Source organism: Peromyscus maniculatus, chromosome 20, assembly GCF_049852395.1.
Source record: "Peromyscus maniculatus bairdii isolate BWxNUB_F1_BW_parent chromosome 20, HU_Pman_BW_mat_3.1, whole genome shotgun sequence".
NCBI lineage: Eukaryota > Metazoa > Chordata > Mammalia > Rodentia > Cricetidae > Peromyscus > Peromyscus maniculatus.
In genome coordinates this window covers 1783127-1804370 of record NC_134871.1, presented here as the reverse complement: position 1 = coordinate 1804370, position 21244 = coordinate 1783127, and the positions used below count along the sequence as shown (strand labels likewise).

The following is a 21244-nucleotide window of genomic DNA, read 5'->3' as shown; positions in this document are numbered from 1 at the left end:
GACAGATGCTCCGGGAAGGACGGTTAGTGCTCTCAGGTGGCTGGGGAAGTCCAGGCCCCAAACTCTGTGATCTCTGGGATAATGTGAATGCACTGGATTGAGGAGCCGAAGACATAGTAGTAGCTGGACCAGCTGAGAAGGACCCAGGAATTGCTGAATGAATAAGAGAAGTAACACGCCCCAGGCCCTGTCCTGGAGAAACAGCTCACAGAGCAGGGCAGGACCTGGAACCAGGCCAGCCTTATGCGGTCGCCTTTAAAAAGAAACAAAACAAAGACTGACTTCCGACCAGCTGACCCCTAAGCCTCTAAGCCTAGTAGCTCCCTACTGGGACCTTTCAGACCTGCTGGGGAGCCTGGCTAGGTGCCAGGCCAGTCTTTTGTGAGTCCAGGCAAGCCAATAACTCAGTCTTCATCAACACTATGGGCACAGTCAGGTCCTACTCTTCTCCTCAGGGGCAGCTCTGTGCATCCTCTTGCAGCTAAAATGTTCTTACCTGGGGAGTAGCAAATGGCTTAGTGGTACTCCCCGAAGGCTCTTCTCCCACCACGCCCTTTCCCCCTAAGCCTCCCACTCACTTGTATTTTGGGTACCAGTGTCACAGGGAGTGTTTTGTACGCAGCTCAGTGTCAAATAAAAGGAAGGAGTAGTGATTGCTGCTGTAGTCTGTGATTGTGCCAACACTGTTTTCTTCTCCTCCCTTGTCTCAGGCCTGACCTTCACATGACTATGGTACGAAGATGCCCTCCAGCAGGCTGTGCTTGCAGACCATATGGAGCCTCACTTGGGGAATTTTCCCAACCCTGTGGATTTACAGTAAAATGCAGTTGCCTGCGGAGTAATGCTGGTGGATGCAGCTTCTGAAATAACACACCTGGCTTGCCTTGGGATGCTACAAGTGGCCTAACATTTCCCACATAACGCCCACTGGGAACAAGCCCTTGACTCCATGAGAATATTTGCTCTGAGCTCTCGGGCATCCTGGAGCTCCCTCTAAAATGTAAGTCCCCAAGACCCATCTCCTGACGAAGTGTCTCTGGCATGTTCCCGTGCTTTAGGCCAGGCTGTCCTGGCTGGTAGTTGAGAGCTCTCTATTGATGTGACTGTTAGGAGAAGATCTGCTGTCCTCTGTGTCCATTTATGTATCTGGCGTGATGCCGGGAACCTGTGGGAGAAAGACAAAAAGTAAAAGTCTTTCTAATTACAAAATAAGAGCGGGGGGTGGGGGGGTACATACCTTTCATTCCAGGAGGCAGATTTCTGAGTTGGAGGCCAGCCTGGTCTACAGAGTAAGTTCTGGGACAACCAGGGCTGATATACAATGAAAACAAACAAACAAACACCAAACAACAACAACAATAACAATAACAATAACGAGAAAAAGAGAATCCTCCCTGGAGCCACCCTTATTCCCCAGGTTGAAGGTTCTTATTTCTGTTTTTGTCCTCTACACTGTAAGTGTCTTGAAGGCCAAGGCCTGAGGAGGATGTCTGTGTCTCTGAGACTCAGTGGGTACCTGGCAAGTGTACTCACGCCGCAGAAAGGATAAATGAAGATGTGATGGTTAATGCATTAAGACTGGCAGTTCCATGGCAGAGACAAACACAATAGAACTGTTTCTTGGCTCTATGCCTAGAGCTGAGAACATGAGACCAAATGGTTGTTACCGTGGGACGTGTGTGTCCGCAGGTGGCTGTTCTGGGTTTAAATCTCTCCCACCCTATGGGACTCAGGACAAGTGACGGTTGGGTGCCCCTCTGCAGCATGGCTGAAGTTTGTATTCTCTTCTATCACAGGGTTGGAATTACGTGCGGAACATGCGCCCGAAGCTTGACACAGGGTCAGGGCCGTACCAGTGCAGGGCAGCTCCTGGGGAGGGTGAGTGTTACTCGGCCCTGAAAAATTTCTGAGCACAGCACGGTAAACAGTGCTAGACTTTGCACCAGACACTGCAGGTTGGCCTGGATAGTCCGTTAAGGGTCATATTTCTTGAAGCCCATGGGAAGGCTGAGCTTCAGAAGGCCTGCAGTCGGCAAGGAAAAGGAGCCTTCTGCCAGCTGGAGGGAGGGAGTAGTGGACTTGTCAACCAATGCTCTCGTGGTTCTGCAGTTTACTGGCAGAAAGCTCGGCCCTTCGGGGGTTGCAAGGTTGGTAGAACCCAGGGATGTTCACTTTAGTGCCAGGCTACCCACAGGGCTGTGAGTAATAGCACCAGTAGGAAGTAGCATAGTACTCAGGGTCACCATTTGGCTACCAAAGTGGCAACTGAGCTAGGGTCTGCTTAGGATGGGCTTCTAGGTCTAGTGTGACGGTGATAAACTCTGAGGCGGGCCTTCTTGAGCTGCTCATGCAAGCAGAGTCCTGTGGTTATGGTCTGCTGTTATTCCTAGTTCCTGGATGTGCACTGACTTGATGCTTTAGGAGTCTGAGAGCCTTACTGTCTTGCTTAAAGGCTAGACACATAGTAAGTACATTGGTGCAGCAGAGTTGATCTGATGAGGTGGTGACCCATTGTGGTTTTCTTGCAGCCCCACAGAGAATAGGAGCATGGTCCTTCAGAACCAGTGTGTCATGGGGTCCAGCAGTCCCTCAGGTGGGTCGTGTGTCTCCACTCTATAGTCAAGAGCCTTGAGGCTTGGGATTTGCAAAGGTATATGCCAGAGAAGGCCAAGCTAGAAGCTAGAGGCATGGCTGCTTGGTGTTCTGTGCAGGACCAGGAGGGTCAGCTGAAGGGGGAAATGTTCTTCTAGGTCTGGAGGTGTAAGTGGTGGGATTTACTCCTGTAGTTTGCTCTTGAGCCCTTAAAACCTAGAGTCCTCTTTTCTCTGCCTGAGAAAAAAGACTTTAGGACTCCTTTAGGACTTGAGCCCCAGGGCTGGGACTGGGGCTGGAGTTGGATCAGGCTGGGAGAACAGCACACATGGTCGAGGGGGATCTGTGCTTTTGGGAAGTGAGGCCTTGTTGGATGGGGCGTTTGGAGCGCTGCTTATGGATCTGCCTGAGCCGGGGCGGTGAGTGGAGTCATGTCAGGGAGGGGCCGTTGAGGCTCTTAGCCTCTTCATGTCTTTATACCCTCTCTCCCCATTCTCCTTTTGTGACAGCTGCACCTCACTTATCACGCGGCTCGCAGCTCCCTTTCTCTTCGTTTATTGGTTACTCCCTAGAATGACCCTTTTGTGGTGGTTCTCTTTATCTCCTACTTCTCATAAGAGGGTGAGGGTGGGCTCTGGCTCCAAAAAAAAAAAACCCAGAACCATAATCGTGAGAAATAAGACGGTGGCTCGAGGCTACATCCTGTGGACACGGATGTAGGAAATATCACCATTTATTAGGCCAGCCTCTGTGCAGGATGCCTGGCAAACACTGAACCACACATGCGTCAGAACAGAGCCATGGGGCAGACAGACACTGTTAGACATCTGGGCTACTGTTACAGGGATGAGTACAGAGAGGCGAAGTACGTGTCCCCGGGGAACACAGTGTTGCCTGATTCCACAGTCATGGACCCACACTGCCTGGAGCTGAGAGATGTGACTTCCGCTTCCTTCTTATCCCCTCTAGTGACTGTAACGTGGGGCAGGTCACCTTTTTTCTTTTGGCCTGCATCTTTAAAACTATGTGGATTTTCCTTCTAAGCTGAGGTGCTTGGGAAAGAAAGGGTCATGATGACACTTTCTATAGGATGACAAATGGCAAGACAGGCAGACGCCTAAATGTAGCTTCTAGGACCTACAGCCTGCAGCACCAGGCCCAGAGACCACAGATCTCACCAGGATGATTAGCACTGTTGGTGCTGGCGCGCTCGATGTTGGCAGTATTACTGCTCTGGTACTGCTGGTGCTGGTGGCATTGGTTGTGGTGACGTTAGTCCTGGTGACTCTAAGGTCCCTGGCCGCTCTGCCTTTCCCTCTTGTGGCCGCAAGAGTAGGCTGCATTTCTCTTTCTGATTCACCTCCTCAGTCATTCCTCAGCTGCCTGATGGGGCATGTGTCCTGTTGAGTGCTATTATCGAGACTTGTTTTCCTTAATGGGTTTCTGTGCTGATGGACGCCCACACTAACCCTTGGGGGCTGTTTCTCTAGATCCTCTAGCCTGGAGATAGCCTAGCACCCTGGACCTGTCCCCATACAGGGGTGCTAGGAGCCCCAGGGGGTCTGGGCACAGATTTGAAGTGAAAAAAAAAAATCTAAGCCTCTTTCTTCTCTAGGGCTCTTGGTGAGCTCTGTGGGGCTGACTGTGAGCTGGACTAAGCCCACTGGACCACCTAATCTGGTGGGGTAGGTGCGGCCCTCTGCTTCACCTTTGAAGACAATGCAGTAGAGAGATCTAGATAGTTGCCAAGGTCATCCTGGTTCTCCTGGGAGGTCCCAGAAGCTATGCTTACACTTGGACTTGTCAGCCTCCCCACTCCCACTGCTGCTTGGCAAGTGTTTCTCTGAGTGGGTCGATACGGACTGAAGATGATTTTGGTTGCAGACAGGCAAGCCTGTTTTAGAGAAAAATGTGTGTGTGTGTGTGTGTGTGTGTGTGTGTGTGTGTGTGTGTGTGTGCTTTAATACATTTGTAAAGAACTGTGACTGGGGCATGAGGCCTTTGATGTCCCACATATCACTGCCCTGCTAAGAGTGTAGGAATCTAACTTAATGAGAGACGATCCCAATTTCCAGAATATAAGTATGCCTCTTAGCCTTAAAGGGACCTTGATTTGTATGCAGTATTGGTCCTTGTTTATAGGTGTGGTACTATGGCTATGGGGAGCTCATGACATTGCAGGAGCAGAATCTTAAGTCTATGACATGGGTAACTGCTAAGCATCTGGTGAGACTGTGGCCTATTGTGCTTCTCTCTGAGTCTGGAAGATTCCTTATGAGATGGCTGCTTACCTTGATCTGCAGCAACACACACACACACACACACACACACACACACACACACACACACACACACACACACACATAAAGACCACAGAAAACCCGCCCTACCAAGAGCATCTTATTTATTTATCTTTATTTTATGTGTATGGGTGTTTTACCCACGTGTATGTCTGTACTGCGCGTACACGTACTGCCTGCAGGCCAGATTCCCTGGAACTAGAGTTACAGGCAGTTGTGAGCTGTCATGTGGGTGCTAGGAATTGAACCAGGGCCCTTTAGAAGAGCAACCAGTACTCTTAACCACTAGGCTGTCTTCCCAGCCCCTCAGAGCATCTTATAATCACGCGAGGCATTGATTGCAGGCACTGTGTGGGCCCTGTCCACTTTCTGGTGCATACTGAACACCCAGAGTGTTCCAGTCAGCACCTATATTACTCTGGGTTGAATCACAGCGTAGTAGTAAATACTCCCACTGTGCAGTCAGCTGGTGACTTCATCTCCTTCATTCATTTCTCCTCAATGACTGGAGGCTGTTATCTTCCCCCACGGTTTTACAGTGAGAATTAAATAAAAGTACGCATTTGAGTGCCTGAGTCAGTGTTTTTTGGCATATAACATGTACTCAGGGAATATTAGTTATTTTTAAATAAATGTTGAAGTAGAATTGGAAGATCAAAATACACAGACACAGAGAAATAAGAAAATGCTGAGGATGTGTCATGACTCTCAGAAATTGAACGTTCAATCTAGCTCTGGGTTTCCTAGTTAGCGCAGCATGCTGAGTGGGTTATATTTGTGTCTAAATTAAAGTTTGGCAAACTTTTCCTATCCAGGGCTAGAAAGTAAATATTTTCAGCTTTGGGAGCCTTGCAGTTCCCCACCACTCATCCATACTACTTCTACTTCTGGAAAGCAGCCAGTGGCAGTATGTAAATGAGTGGGTGTAGCTGTGTGCCAATAAAACTTTATTTACAAGAACTGGCCAAGGGCCCATAAGCTGTCATTTGTCCTTGGTTTAAATAAGGAAACCTGTTTGTCTTTGAAAGAAACTTCTCCTGGATCATAAACACTGGAGGGCAGCTTGTTATGCGATGCAATATTTGTATGAGGCTGTGGAGACAGCAGATGGACAGCGTTTTCATTGGATTGCCCAGGAAATATAAAAGACCTTCACATGGGTAGTTCATGTCTACTGTGTCCTAAGCTGTTACTGACAGGTAGTACATGTGATATTTCCGAGAAGTTATGTTAGAGTGTACACACACACACACACACACACACACACACACACACACACACACACCCAAGTCAGAGTTTCTCTGTGTAGCACTGGTTATCCTGGAACTCGCTCTGCAGACCATGCTGGCCTTGACTTTACAGAGAACCTCCTGCTTCTGCCTCCTGAGTGCTGGGATTAAAGTGGGATTAAAGGTGTGTGCCACCACCACCCAGCTGAGTGTTCATTCTTAAATGCACATGGAGTGCTTGGATCACACTCAACTCTCAATGCTCATTTGAAAGATTACCTTCGGGGCAAAATCAGCCAGGTTCTGCAGCTTTGCTGTTTCATGGCTGGTTGCTCTTCTTCCACTGGGCCCTACTTTATTCATCTGCAAACCCTAAAGCCTCTGAGTTGCACCAGGACTGGGTGTGCTGGTGTCTGCCTTTTAGTTTCTCCCCGAGGAAGATCCTGGAGGCTGGTAAACTTTTCTAGCCATGGCCTGTAGGTTTGAGGATCACACAGGCCCCTCTTCCTGTGAGTATTCAGAACTAACAAAGGTGGCAGATTCCAGGAGGCCATCTGTGTGACCTCCTACCCTGTCCCCAAGCCCTTGTATCCCTGAGTGAGGTTGGAGGCAGGCAAGGCTTATATAGTCACCGAGCCAAAGATCTTCCCTGCAGTGGAGCTAGACTAGGCTGTGGCCACTGGAAACCTGGGTCAGAATGGGTGAGTGTGGGCCTCTTCTTCCCAGTGTTTGGCTCACTGAGGAGACAAGGCTCTGGGCTATTTAGCAAGACTTAAAAGAATAAATATGTAGCCACCAGCTCCCAGCTTTCTCTTCATCCCTGGTCACCAGAAACTCTTCGTTGCATGTCTAGGACACATGAAAATACTTATAATAGTAAAAATAATTTTCTAGTTGGAGAACTGCTCTGAGGAACAGTTGGAGTATCAGAAACCTGGTACTAAGTTCAACAGCTTTTTGGCTGTGTGGCCTCCGATAGAGGCCTCTCTGGACCTTCTTCTCCTCCCTTCTGAAGCTGGCTATGGTAAAATCAAATGCACTGAAGTGGGAAACCAGGCAGGTGTAACTCTCTTCCTCGAGCTTAATGCTTAGCAAAATCATAATCCAACCCTACTTTGCCAGTTCAAGTCAGCTAAGGCAGTTCTTAGGACTTTCGGGGAGGCTCTGACTTGGGGTGACTGACTAGCCAGGTATTATGATACTTGGGTAGATGCTGAGAGGACAATTTAGTTCTGGATGTGAAACTGAAGGAGATCCACAGCCAGTGATAGCAGAACAGAATGTCAGGGTCCAGAGCCTCCAGCGACAGAGAAGGTGACTTGGCAAATTCCTTACAGGCCATGCAGCCCTTGCCCGCCTCAGAGCTGGAGCCACACAGTGGTTGTGACTGCTAGCACCCTGCAGCCTTGCCTCTTTCTGTGACACTGGGAAGCCTCCCAGGTAGTTCTCTGCAGCTCCCAGAAAGTCTATCCTTCTTCAGGAATTTGCTTTGGAATTTGGAGGCTGTTTCTCTGTGTAATGTGAGTTATCTAGACAGTGGAAGTCACAAAGGGCCGCTTGACAAACGCACTGTTCCCACCCACAGGATTAACACACGCCGCGGAGAGGATGTGGCTTGTTTGCCTTGGGCCAGTAGTGCCTTTGAAGAAATAAATGAAAACAAAACCTAGGACAGTGGGAAGCTGTCCTGCCTGTGTTCACAGAAGCTCTCCTCTTGGACTTGGGTCCAGTGGGTCAGGCGGTGCCCTTCTGGTTCACATCTGTGTGGAGGCCTTCCTGGGCACCATGGCTTGTGTCTCAGCAGTTCTTTGGCAGGTGGTACGGTGTCATTCAGCATTGGGCTTGTAGACTATGGTGCCATTGTCTGTTCAATCCAGGTGTTGTGGGGGTCACTTGTAGGATCCTGCTTTTGCAAGCAGGCCTGCAGTGAGTGTCTAGGTACACAGCAGAATGTGTCTCCAGGAGTCCAGCATGTAGGGCACATATTTGCAATCTTTCTACATATGGCCACCTGGCTTTCTAGGTAGAACCATCAGCTTTTTGAGTTTCTTCTCCCAAGAAGCCTAGGGAACTTCTTGGGGTGGGGGGAGTGGGTGGTACACATCTGTGTTCCTGTGTTCATCAGTAGGGTCTGGTACCCGATACTGCTTAGGATGTAACTGTGTGGGCTAAACTCTGGAAGGAAACTAGCTAAATACCCAGGGATACTCCAGAGTCAGGGTGTGGAAGGAACAGTAAGTTGGGGTCCTTCTGCAAGAGGAAAAGAGAGCTGTTGCAGAGGTGAGGAAGAGCGTGTAGCTAAGGCCCCGAAAGGCCACTTGAGGTGTCACTTTTGCTAATATCACCAATCCAGGCATGAAGGGCCCAGGCACCATGGCAGATCTGGTGCACTAGGTACCCTAGGCATGTTGAGAAAGGGGCACCTCATTGGCCAGGGAGGTGAGGTTGCCATGACTCCATGAGGAGCCATCTTTGTAGGAGATGAGACTCTAGGCAGTTCCACAGCTTGGTTCAGCCCAGGAACATTGGGGAAAATGGAGATGATTGTGATCCCCCTAGCAGGACATCTCAGGGGGCATCAGCACAGTTGCTTGTGGGAATTCAGGACTGGAAATTTCTGGAAGGAAGTTCACTGCTGTGGAAAATCTTAAGAGAGATAAGAGAAAAGGAAAGTCACACATGGAAAACTGGAGAGGTGGTCTCTCTCTTTCTCTCTCTTGTGTATGATTAGACATGGAACACCGAGGGATGCTAATTAGAAAATAACTGTGTTCTGTGATGTCTCCTCTTGGCATCTTAAGTGTGCTCCACAATGAAATATTACTACATAGACCCTGAACCAGTTGGACTGGACCAATTTTTGTCTAATGGCTTGACACCTCATGCTGCTTTGAGGCACAAGGCTGGGTTGGTATATAGGCGTACCTCCCTTCCCTGTTCTATTTGGCACATTAATAGATGGCATCAGCAGGGTCCTCATGCCTACTCTTCTGTTTGCTGAGCTTTACAGTCTCTGCTGGGGCTCCATGGGTGCATCACTCAGGTAATGTCCTAGTTAGTACTATGCCTGGGGGAGCCCCTTCTAGAGGGGAGAATTTCCTTCTGGACCTGCATTTCTTGTCCATGAGTACCAGCAGTTGTTTTATTGTTGTGGTCATTACATAACCCCAGCTGCCCTTGAACTTGTGTTGATAGACCCGACTCAGCTTTTCAAGGGCCGGGATTACAGTGTGACATGTATACCCTGCCTAAATTGGCACTTCTTATTTGTGCTGTGACCAGCCAACCTAACTGTTAGTGTTAGCAGCTCAGTCTTTTGCTTCATCCGAGACACATGGCTCGAGGAGAGGAGCAGTTCTGTCCCCAGCCAGGCTCTACTGGGGCCTCTCCTAGAGCTTGAGGGGACAAGCCTACTGCTCTCTGAAGGAACAAAGAGGAAAGGTTGCATGGTCATCCCAGGAGCTGTCAGAGCTAGGCACTGCATCCTCAGGAGGGCCACAAGTGTGCAAAGAAGCAGGTGTCATAGACAGGACAATCTGAGAATGCTGGTACTGCAGAAAAATGCTTCTCCTTAAGATGGACAGAAACCATTCTTGAGAAGTCAGTCTTCTCACTCAGTCCTACCTTAATCCTCCCAGGAAAGCTACAAGGTTGGCCCAGTCGGGGCTTAGCTCTCTGGATTCCCTGAATGATTAGGGAGCACCTCCTCAGTGTAGGGCAGTGTGCCGAGACATCACCCTGTCCTACTGTTCAGGTATATTTTTTTAGTATTTGACAGTGTTTTACTGGCTTTATCTCATTGATTCATTGTAGTAGTCCTATGAAGTGGTTTCTGTCCTCATTTCAAAAGTGAGGAAACGGAAGTCCAGCCAGTCTCCCACCCTGGCCTTCCTCAGCATCACAGTCTTGAATATTTTCTGTCTCATTAACCTAGAGCAGTGACTTGAGGACATGTAATCTGGGTGGCCTTGGTTGCATATCAACTTAGTGCGTTCAGGTACAGTCTCAGGCAAGTTCCTCCTCTGCTTCTTTTCCTGTAAAGTGGGCTGTAACAGTTTCTCTTTGGGGGGGAAGGGTTTGGGGTTAAATCGAATACAGTTAGGACAGCCACAACACAAACCAAGGGCTTGGCAAAACCTTGTCATTATTCTTCTGGCTCCCAGTTTACAAGTGGCCTCACAGGAGTTTGCAGAGGATCCCAGCCTATGACAGCTCTTAGGATGAGTCCAGCCAGTCTTCTTTCCAATGGGAGCTCCTTTCTTGCCCTGCCGTCACAGCAAGGCCCTCCTAGTAACATCCTGGGATGTGTTTCTGTAGGGTCCCTGTCTTCATTGACTAACAGCAAGATAGGGGGTGGGGTGGGGGAAGAAATACCCAGCTGATGCTCATGGAGTTAATTAAGACATTCCTGGCTTTCATTTGTTCTCTAGTTAGCACAAAGATAAATCCTCCAAATGGCTGGGAGGGTTTCATTGACAGTACATTGTGAATTCACATAGCATTTGCATCTTCCTGGGGATGATAAATGTTCAGATAACAACAAACAACAGGGCAAAGGGGAAATCCAGGCAAGGCTGATCAGATCGGGGGCCCCTTTGGTGCGATGAGCCAGCTATAAATGGCTTAAACAACATATCTGATGCCCTCTGCTTTCCATGTTAGACTTGGGGGGGAGGAGGCTGAGGCAGTGGGCTCTTTTGTTGCTTGGTGAAGCCCATGTCTTCCTGATGCTTCAGTGGGCTGGTGTGAGCCTGTTGCTCACCCATGTATGAAATGTCAAAGTCATCACTGTGATGGTTGAAGATGTAGGGGTGGGGCCCTGATGGCCAGGATTTTACATGATTCTGCTATTTTACTGGACACCCCTAATGTACCAAGGTTCAATTTAATTTTTCTAGCAGTTCCCCAAGTTAGAGGCTGTATCATCTTCATATTGCAAGTGTTGAAATGAAGGCTGGAGGTGGGGTTCAGCCCTCAGCTAGCAAGGACTCTAAGCTGACATTCCTTCCCTGGCGCTTCTGAATCCACTCTCCCATATCACTGCTTGCTACCACAAGTACTACCTTCAATGCTTAGATGGCAGGTTTGCTGCCTCTAGGTGCACAAGAGGACACTCAGACCTGCACGAGGCTGAGTCCTTGCAGCCTAGGGAGTGATAGGAGCCTTTCTGTTGACAGTCACTGTTCTCCTGGAGTCTCTAGAAGAGATAAACTTAAGGCAGCCATTGCTCAGGAGGACGACAGGAAGTTGTGCTGCAGCTCTTTTGGTCTGCTGGGAGACAGCGAATGCAGGCGTGGCTGGCAGGACCAGTGTAAGAGGAAGCTTGCTCCTTGCTCCCCAGTTCAGGCTGCTTTTCCTGGATTCCTAGCTGATTACACTGTGCCTCCAACGATGAACAGATTGGGGTCAGCAAGCCAGAAAACTCTGCACTCTCCCATCGAGTCCTCACTAGTTCAACCCATCCCTCTCTCTTTTCTCTCCTCCATCCCTATCCCACCTCCACTTCAGACAAGGTCTCACGTATCCCAGGCTGGCCTCAAGCTCAGTAGATAGAAGAGAATGATCCCGAACTTCAGCCTCTGCCTCCGGATTGCTGTGATTACAGGCATGGACCACTATCCATACCTCGTTTCATGAAGCGTTGTGCATCTAATCCAGTTCTTCATGCATGCTACACAAGCATTTTAGTGACTGAATTACATCCCCCTAGCCCCAAAGGACTTTGTTTTCTGACAGATCACCTCAAGGATTCTGCATGTGGAGTCTTCCAAGCCACAGGCTTACTGAGGCTGTAAGAGGGGCGCACTTGGTGGGGTGGGGGGAAGGGTGATAGCTGAAGAAAGGGAAAAGTACACATTCCACACCCAGCCTCTTCCTGACTCTGGTTCCCTGGAACTGCAAACAAGGGGCTGATTCACGTGGCTGACTCCAGGGCCCCCCTCACTGGAGCTGAGGTCCTGTGCCTCCCAGTGACGGGGAGGAAATTCCATTTCAGTTATTCCATGCTATGAGTTGTTCATGGCATTCTCTATCTTGATTTTAGGGCTGCCTCATCTTTTTGGAATTTGCCTTTTTTTTTTTTTTCCTATTTTTCTTTCATTGGGTGATAAATTGAGGTGAATGCTTCGTGCAGTTCTACAACACACAGTCATTCTTGGCATCTTGGGCTTCATGCTTTCAGGATGCTGGCCTGTTAGGGGCGCGGATGTGTTTGCCCTCTCCCTCTTTCCACAGTCACTTCTTAACCCTCCGTGGGACTTCTGAGTCGAGGCTCTGTCACCTGGAGAGCTGGGATCTGTTACCACTCTGAGAGCCTCCTTGGGGTTTAGTGGATGAGCCGCCATGTTGCGTGAACTAATGGAGCAGTATGGAACATTGTCTTAGAGGTACATGGCCCACATCACCAAAGGTAAATGTGTCTGCCGTCAGTCGGACTGTGAGGAGAAGTTTCCTGACTTTACCACCTTCTCCCATTCTCCACCTGACCTTTGTTTCAAACCCAGCTGCTACAGGGTCTGTAAAGCCCCCTTGTGGCTTCCATAGTAGAGGTAGTTGCTCTGGCCTCTTAGCGCATGGCTATTGGGCCCTTTTCTTTGAGGTGTCCTGTCTTTCCCATGAGACTGTGAACATTTCCTGGGAGAAGTAAGTAGTAGGTTTGGGTCTAGAATATATTGGGTATATACAACACAGCTGTTCATTTGTGGTGAGTTCATGTTTGCAGATCTCAAGAGCCTTATTTGACACTTTTAAATGTATATGAAAAGCTGGGTGGTGGTGGCAGACACCTGTAATCCCAGCACTTGGGAGGCAGAGGTAGGCAGATCTCCGAGTTCAAGGCCAGCCTGATCTAAAGAGTGAGTTCTATGACAGACAGGGTTTACATAGAGAAACCCTGTCTCGTAAAGCAAAACAAAAGAATATGAATGTGTACTGGACCACACAGGCCACTTTCCCATCTTACTCACTATAACAACTTTGGTGTAATCCAAAGCACCACTGAGAAAATAAGTGACTGCCACTGCATTCCCAGAGTCCTTTTCCAAAAAGTCCTGCCTCCTGCTCCTCAAATTCAGTGAAACAGCAACATTGTAGTACGAAGATACTTACAAAGACGCATGGGGGCGAAGGCAGAGTAAATCTAACTTGACTTTGGATTTGTAGCTTCATGACCTATTAGCATAGGAGTCTAGATGCTTTTTCTTCTCCAAGCCCATTTTTCCCATTTACAAAGTAGGGGTGATGAAAGTACTCCCCTTAGGAGATTGTTTCAAGGACTGTGGAGGTGATGCAGGCACAATGTTCAGTAGGTACAGGGATGTCTGTGGGGTGAGAGCCAACAAATCATTGAAGCCTTCAGTGGGTGGATGAGACCTTTCAGAACCATCTTTATTATAAATGTCCAGTCTTAGCTTGGCTTGTTTCTAGCCAGCTTTTCTTAAATTGCCCCATCTACCTTTTGTCTCTGGGCTTTTACCTTACTCTACTCTGTATACCATTCTTTACTTCTTGCTCCATGACTTACTGTATAGCTGGGTGGCTGGCCCCTGACTTCCTCCTCTCCTTCTCCTTTTCTTGTTCCTCCTCTTTGTTGCTCCCCTCTTCCCAGATTTCTCCTCCTATTTATTCTCTCTGCCTGCCAGCCCCACCTATCCTTTCTCCTGCCGGCTATTGGCCACTCAGCTCTTTATTAGACCAATCAGATGTTTTAGACAGGCACAATAACACAGCTTCACAGAGTTAAACAAATGCAACACAAAAGAATGCAATACATCTTTGCATCATTAAATATTCCACATTAAATATTCCATAAACGAATGCAACACATCTTCAACTAATATTCCACAACAGGCACCTGGGCTTAGAAAAACAAAACTAGAAGGAAAGAGGGAGGAGGGAGGGAAGGAAGGAAGGAAGGAAAGCGAAGGGGAGGAAGGGAAGGGAAGGAAGAAAGGGAAGGAAGGGTAGGGAGGGAGGGAGGGAAGGAAGGAAAGAAGGAAGGGAAGGACAGATGTTAGTTTATGCGACTGAGACATGACTGTATCCAAAGCTCAAACACGAACTTCAGTATCCTCTCTGTAGCTGGCTGGAGAGGGGCTGTACATGAGCATTCGTGATTCCTCTCCTTGAGGACACAGAGACCCTATAACGGAAGGGAAGGTGAGTGATAAAAATATTGGGCTGGAAGTTTTAGAGCCGGAGAGACACAGGGTGCTGGTGTTATCTGTTAGGTTCCTGTGTATCTGCAGCACCAAGGGGTAGATAGGTTCTTTAAAGGCTGACTTTGGAGACGACCAGGCTCCCCTGAGCTGTGGTAAGGAGAAACAGGAGGTGAGATTTGGGGCTAGAACCCCTGATTTGCAGAGCAGTGCAAAATCCTGACCTGAAGCATTTGGCAGCAAGTTTCAAAGAATGCAAATTTCCTATCTGCCTTCTTTTTGTTTTTGTTTTTGGAGACAGGGTTTCTCTGTGTAGCTTTGTGTCTTTCCTGGATCTCGATTTGTAGCCCAGGCTGGCCTCGAACTTACAGAGATCCGCATGGCTCTGCCTCCCGAGTGCTGGGATTAAAGGCGTGCACCACCACCGCCCGGCTTGCCTTCTTTTTATTTCTCTGTTTATTATTGCCTTCCCTCTCCTTAGGCCTGTGCTCCACCCTACCCCCCACCCTCCTGGTCCTGAGGATGGCCACAGGGCCTGCTCCAGAATGCTAGGCTAGTCCATAGCTGTATCTCTGACCCACACTTTTGGCCTCATTCCTGCTGCTCTTTTTTTTTTTAACTTTTTTTTTGGTATCTGTAGTGTTATTTTGTCCCTTTAGTACTTATTTCACAACCCAAAGCAGAGAACTTTCAGTTAAAAGTTAAAAAAAAAAAAAAAAGGCACTCTTAAATTATCAGTCATATCTCCTTGAACAGAAATCCAACCTATCAGAAACTCTAGGTCTGAGAGGTGACCAAGCTGTATATGAGTGTGACTTGTCCACAGTGGCAGAAATCTCTTCCTGTTTTCCTGCCTGGTTCTCCCAGCCTGTCTTCCTCGTTGACCTCTTTTTGCTGTTGAATCTCCCACCTACTAATACACGAAGCCCCCACCAGTGAGATCAGTTCACTTAAATGGTTTACTGATGGGGTTGATTAGCTTCATAAGAAATAATCAGCTATAGCTGACACTTAGCTAGTGCTTATTAATTTTGAGACAACAGAAATTAAGCCTCTTCTGTTATATATAATTTAACTCCTATAATAATCATAGGAGACACAGTGTTAAAATTAATTAGCCCCATTTTTACAACGAGAGAAACAGTAGACCAGAGAGGCTAAGTGTAGTGCTGGAGTCACACAGCTGAAATGGCTGAGCTGGTATTCTAGCACCAGTACCAGGCTCTAAGCCTGTGATACCAGAGTGCCCAAGGAGGTGTGGGGATGCCAACATCGATGGGTTAGCTGGTTGGTTGACAATTCGTGCTGAAAACCAACAGGAATCGTTACATTTCTAGACTATTCAGCCAGGTGTGCTGGCAGGAGTGGGGGAACCGACAGGGATGTGGATTTTGATTTCCCCCACATCTTGTCAGTCTCAGAGTCAGGGTCTAGAACCTGGAGCTGCTGGACCTTGAACTCCTAGCTCCTCTGTCCTGTTCTGACCACCCAGAATGGGGGCAGGGCAGGACTTGGAACTGAACAGTAGCTTGCAGCTTTGTTCCATTCTGCTGTGAGACGTCTGGTTGGTGACCACATTCTTGGTTCTAGACCGTGCTCTCCTGGGCTGTGTCGGATGCTTAGTTCCAAAGCATCTGTATTGGGAACTGTGCTGGGGAATACTGCATGCAGGAATTTATCAAAGTCCCAGCCCTGGAGCCAGGTCTGGAGCAGCATGTGACAGCACCCCTTTCCTGCACTGTCCCACGTCAGTCAGTGCTCCTCAGGGTGCCATTGAAGAAAGTTGAGACTCTTCCTCTGCCCTTGCTAGGGGATGGTGCCGTTGGTGACGACACCTAGCTCTCTTGGCTTCAAATTTCCCTTATCTGAGGCTAGAGAAGGACAGAAAGAACAGCTTTACGTCCTATAAACTGTTTCAACCGAATCCCACCGCAGGCTGTGGGTGGGACACCGTTAGTGGTGGATAAAGACTGGGCGCGGCCCTTGTGGGGAGGTTGGTGGATGAGGCAGGGGTCCAGGGAAACTGTCTTTCAGAGAGCACTGACTTTGAATGCCCGGACTAGAGGACCTTTGGGGCCTCTCTCCTTCTTCGAGGGATGTCACGTGGCAGCTTGTTTGCAGTCCACATTCAGTGTGCACAGTGCAGTGATCTGCACCCAACAGAGCCCTTGCGGAGGAAGTGTTTGTTTTGTTTCAAGTCATGCAATAACAGCTAGGTAAATTTCCGAGCACTTCCCAGGCATCTTCCAAGTGCTGTCTGTGTGAACTCATGTCTGACAGGATTCATGCGGTAGCCTTCGCCCCTGTGTTACACAAACCAACCTCAGGGGAGCCAAGTAACATACTCGAGGTCCACAGCAACCAGGACAGGACAGCAGAGCACAGGCCGGCAAGCTCTGCCTCTCACAGCCTCCACCAAGGGAACACAGCAGCCTTTGAGGAGCTGTGTCCTCTATGGCGTGCCCAGAATAGTCATGGAGAAGTTCCCTTAACTGCAGCCTGGGAGGAGGAGCCGCTTAGGAGTTGGCTGTTATTATAGTAAATGGTGGCATGGGATGGAGCACTAAATATGAGCTCACTTTTATAGTTTCTCTTTCTTTCTGGTTAGATTGAGGACCAGCTCATGTTCCCTTGTTGGTCAGCTTTCTTGTCAAGGTGGCCCTTTGGTGGTACCTGTGCCTTAGTCTGGCTTGGTTTGAATGGCTTCCTGATGTCCTGTCATAAGCTGACACATGGGGGCTCATGTGTGACACCTCTAAGTCTTAAGGTGGGAGAGTAGGGTGGCGGAGATTGCAGCGTGGGTCCAGGCTGTCCATACGTAGTAGAACTTAGTGTCTATGCAAGGGGCTGGAAGTTCCTGCCCGGGGAAGATTTTTTTTTTTCCCTCCGCAGCTTCTTTCAGGGCAGCTGGTTCTTTGCTGTGTGCATTTTTTCTTGTTGATGGAGGAAATGGGAAACAGCTGGCTACTGAGCCCTTGAAGTCACCTGGGCAGGTACCCTTAGTCTCCATACTACAGGTCACCCAAAGACTTTTTCCCTTATTTACTCTTTACTCTGCCCTGGACGACCTTTTGTGCCTCAGTTTCCCCAAAGGCACACAGCAGAGTATAAGAGCACCCACCAGTTTCTTCCTTGGGTTACTTGTCACGATTAAATACATCATGTCCCAGAAAGTGCTTGTATGCTGGACTAGCTGTGGGCTGACAGGACTACTGGTGTAGTGGTCCTTGTTAGCTGTTCCCCTCTCAGACTAAGTTCAAACATTTTGCATACTCTGCAGAGAGCAGATCTAAACTCCAGAATCCAAAAAGCTCCAAATATGCCCCATCCTCTTGGTGAGGTGTGCAATCCAGGGCAGAAGCCAAAAGAACTGACATTCCTTGCATTCTTGGTGGGAAGTTGTGGGCCATTGCTAGTAAAAACAGAAGGCCTCCGCCTTCCTTGCACCCCTTCCTCTGGATTCTGCCAGGTTTCTAAGAGCACTTAGCAGACCTGTGGGTAGCACCCCCTCTGTGTACAAGCTGTCGAACTTGAGTATTGACTATGAGATGGGCTGTCGTTTATCCTATCAGACTGAAGCCCTAAGTGTTACTGTGGATTCTTTAGCCTATGACTGTAGACAAAGCAGTCTTGTTTTAGAGTCCTGAATAGTGGGGACAGGATGGGGAGTTGAGACCAAAAGTCCCATGATTCCAGAGTGAGCAGGTTTAACAATCTTAATGGCAATCCTTTTCCACCTCTTTTTGTATCAGTTCACTCCTCTCTTGTATGTATATCCATCTATCAATCTGTCTCTTCATCCATACATCATCCTACCCACTTGTCTATCCTTCTCTCCTATCCATCCATTTGAATACTCATTCACTTCATCCATTTACCCTTCTGACCATCCCACTGTTTCGTCCATACTTCCATCAATTCCTGTACCCACCCAACTCATGTCTGCATCCATTTGTGCGTCCACTCAAAAACTCATGTGTCCACCTGTCAACCCATTATCTACCCTTCTACTCATCCACATACCTGCCCACTAAGTTATCTGTTGCTTCATTTACCTACCCGTCCACTTACCTATTCATATATTCATTTTCTATCAACCATCTATGTACACATTCATCTATAAATCCACCCATCCCTCTTATCTACTGACCTATGATGCATTAACCTGTTCATCTACCTACCTACACTTACTAACTAGATCCCTAGACTGAGCCTCTTGGCCAGTGCTGAAAAGACAGAAAAGAAGAAAATGGACACTGGTCTCGAAGATTCACAGATATGAGTAGGAGATCGATGCTTGGATAAAAGAGGAAGCTCAAATGTAGCAAGTACCATGATTTAAAAAGGTACAGGCTGCTCTAAGGATGGCAGAAGAGGCCAGCCACCTCTTGGGCTCCCTTTACCAAGGACAAGGCCTCTCCTGCAAGAACCGTAGGATGGGCTTGTCTTCCTGCGGAGGAGCCATCCAGAGCTACAACCTCAAGAGGTCCCTTTGAGCCACAGGAATCTGTGTTATAGAGTTCCTAATTGCTGGCTTTGCTGCAGGAAAAAAGTGAGAAGGAGAGAAAAGAAACAGAGAGGCAGGTCAGCCTCACTGTACATTCAGTTTGTGGTTCCAGACCTCCGTTTCCTGGATCTGATTTGTGTGGGAGGCACGTAATTGCACTCCTGCAGCCAGGGCTCGCTGCAGGGTCTGCTGGCCATGCTGACTGACTCTATGCGGTGGTGGCGTCTGGCCCAGACAGAGCTCCTCTCTGTCCCATTGGTCAGCGTTCAGTGGCCAAGGGCAGAGTGGAGCCTGGGTTTCCAACGGCTAGCCACCTCACACAGTGAAGCAGTTCAGCGATTCTGAAGGTGTGCTGGATTAAGGCTCCTCAACGCTGTCCCCCACAAGGGAGAGCACAGACAAACAGGATTTCTAATGAGCGGCTCTGCTTGGCCCGTGGAAGCTGCAAGTGCCAGAATGGGCAGTCAGATATATCTGGCTGATGAAAGCATTGGCATCGGCCTTCAGACCTCATGTTCACTGCTGCGCTGCCTTGTGCTCTCAAAGCCATGAAAGCTTCACCCATCTGCATTGACCCACTGGGGACAGTAAGAGCCAGTAGAATCCAGCAGAGCCAATGGTAGAGAGAATAGAACGGATGGTCCTTGAGGCAGTTTGTAGAGTGGGATGGTGAAGCCGAGTCATGGCCTTCCTGGCGTAGGGATTTGGGTTAGTGTGGGAGCATGTGTGTTCCCCCATCTAGAAGAGGAACAGAGAAAAGGCCTTTTGGAGTTGATGCCAATTTCTCTCGTAACTTCCTGAGCAAACAGCACTCATTTGTCCTCTCTGGTCTGCAGCCTCACTCAGTGCAGACAGCAGAATCATATTGCCATCAATGTCTACGGCCTCTACAGTTCGCTTTATGTCCTGCCTAAAGGACCCTGGGTCCCCAGGAATTATGTCCATTGCAATCAATGACGTGCTAGGGCACAGCTATTAGAGCAGCGGTTCTCAACCTTCCTAATGCTGCAACCCCTTAATACAGTTCCTCATGTTGTGTTAATCCCCAACCATAAAAAAAAATTATTTTTGTTGTCACTTCATAATTATAACTTTGCTACTGTTATGAGTTGTAATGTCAATATCTGTGTTTTCCTATGGCCCTCCCCCCCACTCCCTGCCCCACCAAGATAGTGTTTCTCTGTGTAACAATCCTGGCTGACTGTCCTGGAACTTGCTTTTGTAGACCAGACTGGCCTCGAACTCACAGAGATCCGACTGCCTCTGCCTCCCGAGAGCTGGGATTAAAGGCGTGTGCCACCACTGCCCAACTTTCCTATGGCCTTAGGTGACACCAGTGAAAGTGTCATTCGACCCCCAAAAGATCACAGGTTGAGAACCACCGTAACTGAGGATAGGGCACGGAGACGTGAGCTCTTCGTCTGAGTTCCCCATGCCACACTTGTGCACAGCCAGTCTTCCATACAAGGCTGGCAGATGGCCTGGTGAAGAAAGGACTCTTCTTGGCTTTTGCCACCCATATACAGCTCCTGAAACATGTGTGAGTGGATGTGAAAAGTGGATGTGAGTTTTTTTCCCCCAGGTGCACGTGTAACACACACACAGAGGGTGAACTCTAAACACTGGAGTTGTTCATCTGATCCCTGTGGGCAGTTGTGTGTAACTGCCCTCATGATTTGTTGAGAGCAGTGGTTATGACATCAGATATTTATATTACAATTCACAACAGTAGCAGAATTACAGTGAGGAGAAAGCAATGAAATAATTTCATGGTTGGGGGCTCACCACAACACGAGGAACTGTATTAAAGGGTCACAGCATGAGGAAGGTTGAGGACCACTAATTTAGAGAATGCTAACTTGCCTAAGGACCACTGTTGGCCTGCCACCTTCTTGATGGCACTTCATGGGGAATGGGGACAAAAATCCATGTCGTCCTTCCTCTCTTTTAAACAGGTGTCATTCAAACTGAAGCTGGGTAGCTAGGGCTCCCCGAACCAACCAGATCTGATCTGTCTGCCTTGTAGCATCATCACCTTCAGGCAGCACCAAGGCTGTTATGAAGTGAACATGTCCCCATGCAGTCACCTTGCTACAGGCTGAAGAGCCTGTGAGCTCTCTGTGTTTCTTAGTCTCCCTCAACTCCCTAACCTTTGAGCGAATCCCCTTTGCAAAGAAAACTGAGTGAGGGTCCTGATGGTCTCTGTAGCTGAGACAACAGAAAGAACACTAGGCTAGGATCCCAGGGTAGGGTACCTGGTTCCCATGGCCTTTGGGGAGCTGCTTGTCTTCTTTGCAGGGCCCCTCTCACAGGGCCTTACCCGGCCCACCATCCAAAAGCCCGGGCCTCTTGGGGATTTGGCATGTTCAGGAATGGGAGGGAACCCCCAAGTCCTCACCCCGTGGCCCACCATCCCTGTCCTAGTTTTTTTTGTTCATCTTTACTGATCTCACCAGCTTG

General features: G+C 48.6%; 1 protein-coding gene across 11 annotated transcripts in view; it reads left to right on the top strand.

The window, feature by feature from the left end:
• The window catches only part of LOC143269704 (uncharacterized), a 211189-nt gene that overhangs the window by 68578 nt on the left and 121367 nt on the right, over window positions 1-21244 (top strand). For 8 of the 11 annotated variants that reach the window (XR_013046282.1, XR_013046287.1, XR_013046288.1 and 5 more), the window contains exon 2: window positions 711-1000. Coding sequence is in view for 1 of the 11 variants with exons in the window: in XM_076555713.1 (XP_076411828.1) it covers window positions 1818-1878 (61 nt within the window). In the remaining 10 variants the exon portion in view is untranslated. Of the gene's footprint in view, window positions 1-710; window positions 1001-1796; window positions 1879-21244 lie in introns of all 11 variants that reach the window. The other 3 variants (XR_013046283.1, XR_013046284.1, XM_076555713.1) reach the window with 1 other exon arrangement.